We start from the raw sequence: 6,240 nt of genomic DNA on the forward strand, positions 1-6,240 counted from the left end.
AGGCACCTTACCCTAACTGCTCCCGACGAGCTGGCTGTCTCCTTTGCATGGCTGACTCCGCTGTCGGTGTATGAATGGGTGATTGTGAGGCAATATTGTAAAGCGCTTTGGGTGGCCACTGGTTACAGAAAAAGCGCTATATAAATGCAGTCCATTTACCATTTAAATCACAATTTAAGGTAAACACATTTTCATGAATTAATTTCATTAGTTGTATTCGTTTGTACGTCAAATGTTATCTAAAATGTGACAAATTCTCCCATGTGTTGCTGGATCTTAATGAGTGCGAAGTATGATGACACAATATCTGCCTCTGTAGAACTTTGATGAGCAGTATTGTGGGTCTTCACAAAACATAAAGCACATTGTATGAAGTTGCTTTTTTGAAAAGTAAGATGCATACAACTGCCTCTTACTAGTGAAATCACTATATAATTGCTTCTTCCAATGGGATGTTAAAACTGATGATTTCACCAAGTCCATTCACACATACATAGATACAGGGAGCACATTTCGACTAATACGGGTAATCCTCTCATACAAATTGTTAGTATTTTGTGACCTGAACCCAGAGTAGCGGTAAAGCACCTGGAGGAAAGGATGGGCAGAAAGAAAAGAGAGTGAGAGAGCTGGAGAGAAAGAGAGGGAGAGAGTGGGAGAGAGAGAGACAGAGAGAGACCTAGAACGACTGAGACTCAACGGCAGGGAGAGGGGTTGACGGAGGGCGAGAGTGATCCTCATCCACTCCTCCGGGTGCCCAGGGGCTGTGAGGCACTAAGACCCAGTAGACGGCATCCAGCCTGGCAGCTGCCTGCCTCCCCTCGCCTGCTGTCTGCTCGCCGCTGCTCTGCATTAGCCCTGAGCACATACCGGAGCCAGCACACGCATGTGCGTGTGCGTGTGCATGTGCGTGTGTGTGTGTGTGTGTGTGTGTGAGTAAGTGACAAGAGTGCATGTGTGATTTGTTTGTGCCTGGGTGCACCCATGTGTGTGTGTGTCTGTGTGTCTATCTGTACGTAGGTTTGTGTGTGTGTGTGTGTTTTCTGTGCATCGGTAGGCTGGGAAGGCAGGGAGCTCTCGTCTCTTCTTTCTATTCGATTTGGTCTGCGCTCGGCCACCTGCATTGAGGACTGGGCTGGAAGAGACGTGCGACTGTGTGTGTGTCTGTGTGTACTGGTAGACATGGGAAGAGATGAGTGTGGGGGATAGAGGTGGGTAGGGGGTGCGGGGGGGGGGAGCTGATGAAGAGATGAAAGGGCCAGGTGAGGAGGAGACACAGGAACGTCTCTCCCTTTAGTTCTCTGTCTCTCTCTCTTTCGCTCTCCCTCTCTCTGTGACGTGGTGTGTCTGAGACTGTGTGTGTGGGAGAGAGAGTGAAGAAGAGCAAGAGAGATAGAGAGAGAGAGAGGGAGAGGGAGAGTGCAAGAGACAGAGAGAGAGAGAGAGCATAACAGTGCCACTCCAGCAGACTGTCAACCCTGGCCGGTGAGAAAGCAGCAACACCCCACCAAAACAGGGTAAGTCCTTCTTTATCATCGGCCTGTCTTCACCCACATACCGGGGTGAGCCAGAGTCAGACGGATTCAGGAGCAGAGCAGATGTCACTTAGCCATGTTTGATGGATTGGTGAAAAGTTAGCAGGGTGTGAAATGTGTGACGGGAATGTGGGTATTCGCTCTCTAAAAGCAAAGGGTTATATCATCGGTATATGGTAGCTCAGGGAAGAGTCAACTACGGTGAGAGGCTGTGCCTCATCTTAATGACAATGATCTTTTTGTTATGGGTTAGGGTTAGTCGTTCCCTCGGCCTTGCGTTGTTATAGGACACACTGTGAGTAGCACACAGTGCAAGAGGTCCATCCTCATTGGCTGCCCGGGGAAAAGGTGCACCGCAATGAAAGAGACATTCAAACAACAGGCTAATTCTCCTTTCCTAGTAAACACAGAGTCATGTGCATAAGATAGGGATGATAGTCATATGGTGTCCCACCGGTGGCCAACGGGATTCTTCTGTGGACTTAAGTGACAGCTTGGCGTGAGTTATTATTATTGTTTTGTCATTATTTCTTATAATAATAATATTATAAGTAATAGTAGTATTGTTATTGATATTATTATTACTATTATTACGATTAATCTTATTCCCAGATATCTTTTCATATGCTGATGATATGATTGATGACGAGACCAATCTCAGACTAATCCTAAACCTGAGAATGGATCAGAACCTAAACTAGACAATACTGACTGTGGGCAGGGGTCTCTGGGGAGGGGTTCTTTCAACCCACAACTGTGACTCCATCATTGAAGAGACACATCCTCTGGTGTCCTCAAGTGGGTTAAGGTGACTGTCCGAACAAGTACGCGCTTGCACCGTTTGCGAAGGGGGAAAAAAACGAGACTCACTGCAGCCACGTATATGCTTGTCGTCTGCTGTCATCCTTGATAAATGGAAAAACTTGCGAATGCAGGTGTGTGGCGCATGGAAATGTACTACTGGCTGCGGCGGCTGGGGCAGTGTGTGGGGTTGCGTCCAGGTGAGGTTGTGACAGTAAACAAAGTACGAGGCCTCCTCGTGGTTGTTGTTGTAACGCTCTTTGGAAAGCATATGTACAATACAAGAATCCCTCCCCCAGAGCATCGCCCTGAAGGCCCTTCTTTACATACCAGCCTCAGAGGGTAACCTAATGTACACAATGGACCTCTGCCACTGGTTTTCTTCTGACTGAAAAGCCTCATGAAGGAAGGATACTATTTTAAGTTTTTTTTTTTTTTTTCCTGTGCAATCCTTTGGTTATTGTGTATACAACTATCGGTGGGATCATGTGGAAGATTCATAGGGAACATTTGGGATGGTTGAGAACGATGTTAAAGTACTGGTATTGGTTTAAAATACATAAAAGCTCTCTCCGTGGTAGAATATCCCCGGCTGATTCTCCCTCATCGCTTTGCTCCCAGTCAGTGTTCAGCAGGGCATATGGTGCTTTTAGCTACCCCCAAGGGGCACTGGCTGTCCTGAAAACACACATCTGAAGATGCAGATGTCAAAAATGCAGCAAATTAAGATCAGGCACGGCAGTGAATAAAGAGCACATGATGTCGGTCTAGCATACTTCAATTTATTTCAACCAAGTTTCACAGTGGGCCAAAGAATAACAAAGAGCAAATTAAGGATGTGTGTTCAGTTAACATGTATGCCTACAGATTTCAGGTTTGAGGACTTCTGTGAAGTTTCCACAAGAGATCTCTGAAGGATTATTGAAGACAAATCTGCATTTGCTGCAAGCTCTTGAACGTTGACGGGACGAGCAAATATCAAGGTTATCTAATCGTACCAAATCTAGCCTTACTTTCTTCTGTTCCAGGTTACCTGTCTCCAATTGAGGAGGATGCCGGCATGTTGCATCGAATCCAATCCAAGGAATTGATGTTGACTTCTCTGTAAAATCACACACCGGCATTAGCCCCCGCCCTGGTGTGAAATGCTACAACTGCCATGACACACACCCACACTCCCTGAGCCCCTCCTTGACACCCTACAGCCGGGGAGGATGGGAGATGGGCCCCTGAACGTCAGCGGCCTCTCTCCTCCTCATCCTGTCCTCTCATGGAGCATCCGGCCTCGACCAGCCTCTTGTGGAACGCCTCATGGAGCCCCGACCAGCTCTACCCCAACGTCTCCAACGTGACCCTCCCCAGCAGGAGTCCCCCGGCCGGGGTGGACCTCGGCCGCTCCCTGGCGCTGGTGGCCATGCTCCTCATGGTGGTGCTGGCCGTCGTGGGGAACCTGGCCGTGATGGCCGTCATCACCAAGACGCCGCAGCTGCGCAAGTTTGCCTTTGTGTTCCACCTGTGTCTGGTGGACCTGCTGGCCGCGCTGGTGCTGATGCCCCTGGGCATGCTGTCGGACGAGGCGCTGGCCGATGAGGCGCTGTGCCGGAGCTACCTCTGCCTGAGCGTGTGTCTGGTGAGCGCCGCCATCCTCACCATCTCCGCCATCAACGTGGAGCGCTACTACTACATCGTGCACCCCATGCGCCACGCGGTGAGGATGACGGCGGGCGTGGTGGCCATGGTGCTGGTGGGCATCTGGGTCAAAGCCGTCGTCATGTCTGCGCTACCGCTGCTGGGCTGGCTGCTTCAGGGGGACCGGAGGGCGGGGGCCCCGGCGGGCCTCGGCTCGGGACACAGGCACTGCTCCCTGCACTGGGCAGGGGGCGGGACCGCGCGGCTGCTGTTCATGATCTTCTTCGCCTGCGTCTACTTCCTGTGTCCCGTGCTGGTCATCCTGGTGGTCTACTGCAACATGTTCAAGGTGGCCCGAGTGGCGGCCATGCAGCAGGGGCCCCTGCCCACCTGGATGGACACCCCGAGGCCCCAGCGCTCCGACTCCGTCAGCAGCCACTCCACGCTGGCCGCCAGCCTGGGCGGGGCCGGCGGCGCCCGCAGCACCCCCCACAGGAACTTCAGCGGCGGGAAGGCGGCCGTGGTCCTGGTGGCGGTGGGGGGCCAGTTCCTCTTCTGCTGGCTGCCGTACTTCTCCTTCCACCTGTACTCGGCCCTGGCGTCCAGCTCGCCGGCCTCTCTGGCCCGGCTTGAGGGCGTGGTCACGTGGATGGGCTATTTCTGCTTCACCTCCAACCCCTTCTTCTACGGCTGCCTGAACCGACAGATCCGCCAGGAGCTGGGGCGGCACCTGGCCTGCCTGTTCAAGAGGGCCGGCCTGAGCGAGGCCGAGCAGCTGCCCAGCCGCGAGGCCTCCATCGAGGAGAACTTCCTGCAGTTTCTCCAGGGCACGGGCTGCGATCTGGCGCACTGCGACGACTCGCAGGGCAGAAGCAGCCCGCGGGAGCCCGTGAGCGACGGCCTTCCGGACACGGCGACCGAGCAGAATATGCCAGCTGACTTCCACATCCCCGGGCAGATCCTAGAGGAGACCTCAGAGTTCATAGAGCAAAATGTATCGGAGAAGTGCTGCAAGACTGCGGCTGATCTGTAGCCTATGATGTGCCCGAGACGAGGCCGAAAATGAAAACTTTATTTGCTATTTTTATTGAACTGAACAAACATGCTATGTGTTCATATGATCAGCAGCGCTACTAAAGATAAAGAAGTATTCAGCTGACTATGGAACACTATGTTCTTTGAAGAATAATGGCTGAAGGGGCAACCTACCGAAAACAAAGCTGATATTATTTATACCATCTGATTTGATTTGATTTTATTGCGGACGGTCTGAATTGTCCCCTTTAAAGAATATGTTTTTTACTCGTTATCACCTGTTTTGCTCAATATTCTTCCTCAGCAATAGAGGTGCAGGGCAACGATGTAGAGCAAGATGCTTTGCCTCCTACAGACACATTGATATGAAGGACAGGTCAGGGTAAGAGTCTGTACGAAATCTAAATCAATTACAGAAGATTTTCGTAAGTTGGATGCAGTAAGACTCAATGCATAAAAGCAATCTTCCTTATCATTTACAACTCATGACATAGCAAGAACAAGAAGAGTTGGGCATAGTTGAGCTAAGTTATCCTGTTTTCTTACACTGCCATACTTTGCTGTTTAAAGTATTTTAGCTTTTGTTTCTTTAATGTATCGAATAGACATGGTATCTGACAATCTTTACTATAGCATACTGTTATTTATTTAACAGACTAAACCCCTGGACAATCACACTTTTGAGACTGTAGTTTCTTCTCAAATTAATTGCCTTTTTAATGACCGATGATCCTTCCAGGTGAATTTTAAATTCAGGTTTAAAATTGCTATGTTGAGATGACGCAGATGTTATTAGGGTAAAGGTTAACCAACAGTGGTTCTGTATATGGGCCGAGACAAAGACAAAAGGAGCTATTTGGGTGTGAAATGGATCAGCAATTAATCAATTTGCATTAAAAATGTACTTTTTCCTTGGTTTTAGACATGAATGCACATTTTTCTATGTCAAACAGATGCCACGAGGAAACACTGGATGTTGACTATTTTCTAATCTCACTCAGTTTCGAAAAAATACAGTGTTAATAAGATAATTTCAACAGTTGGTGCTCTTAACGGTATTCTTAAGAAACAGGCTCACATGCCGATGTATTTTTAACCATTTTATCATGTTTATCTGAGAGTGGACTGGAGACCTTCCAACACATAATCACTTCATTATGTGACCGCCAAAGGGTTGAAGCAATGTCATTTTATTAAAGGTTTCATTATTACATACATCATGTTCCATCATGTTGGTTAA

The 6,240-nt window shown here is 49.2% G+C and overlaps 1 protein-coding gene across 2 annotated transcripts; it reads left to right on the plus strand.

Annotated features, from left to right (window-relative positions):
* Positions 1 to 1,413: 1,413 nt before the first annotated feature.
* Positions 1,414 to 5,916, plus strand: gpr61 (G protein-coupled receptor 61). Of its 2 annotated transcripts, none has more exons than XM_079742229.1 (2): positions 1,414 to 1,517; positions 3,365 to 5,916. In XM_079742229.1, exon 2 carries the CDS (start codon positions 3,607 to 3,609, stop codon positions 4,996 to 4,998), a length of 1,392 nt encoding a protein of 463 aa, XP_079598355.1. In that variant the 5' UTR covers positions 1,414 to 1,517; positions 3,365 to 3,606; the 3' UTR covers positions 4,999 to 5,916. The 2 variants fall into 2 exon arrangements, with proteins under 2 accessions (XP_079598355.1, XP_079598356.1); XM_079742230.1 differs by lacking the exon at positions 1,414 to 1,517 and adding an exon at positions 1,924 to 2,034.
* Positions 5,917 to 6,240: the final 324 nt, after the last annotated feature.

Source organism: Pollachius pollachius (assembly GCF_949987615.1).
Source record: "Pollachius pollachius genome assembly, chromosome: 8".
Taxonomy (NCBI): Eukaryota; Metazoa; Chordata; class Actinopteri; order Gadiformes; family Gadidae; genus Pollachius; species Pollachius pollachius.

Excerpts from the sequence above, each read along its gene's own strand:
- gpr61 (XM_079742229.1), top strand. The coding sequence starts at position 3,607 with ATGGAGCATCCGGCCTCGACCAGCCTCTTGTGGAACGCCTCATGGAGC.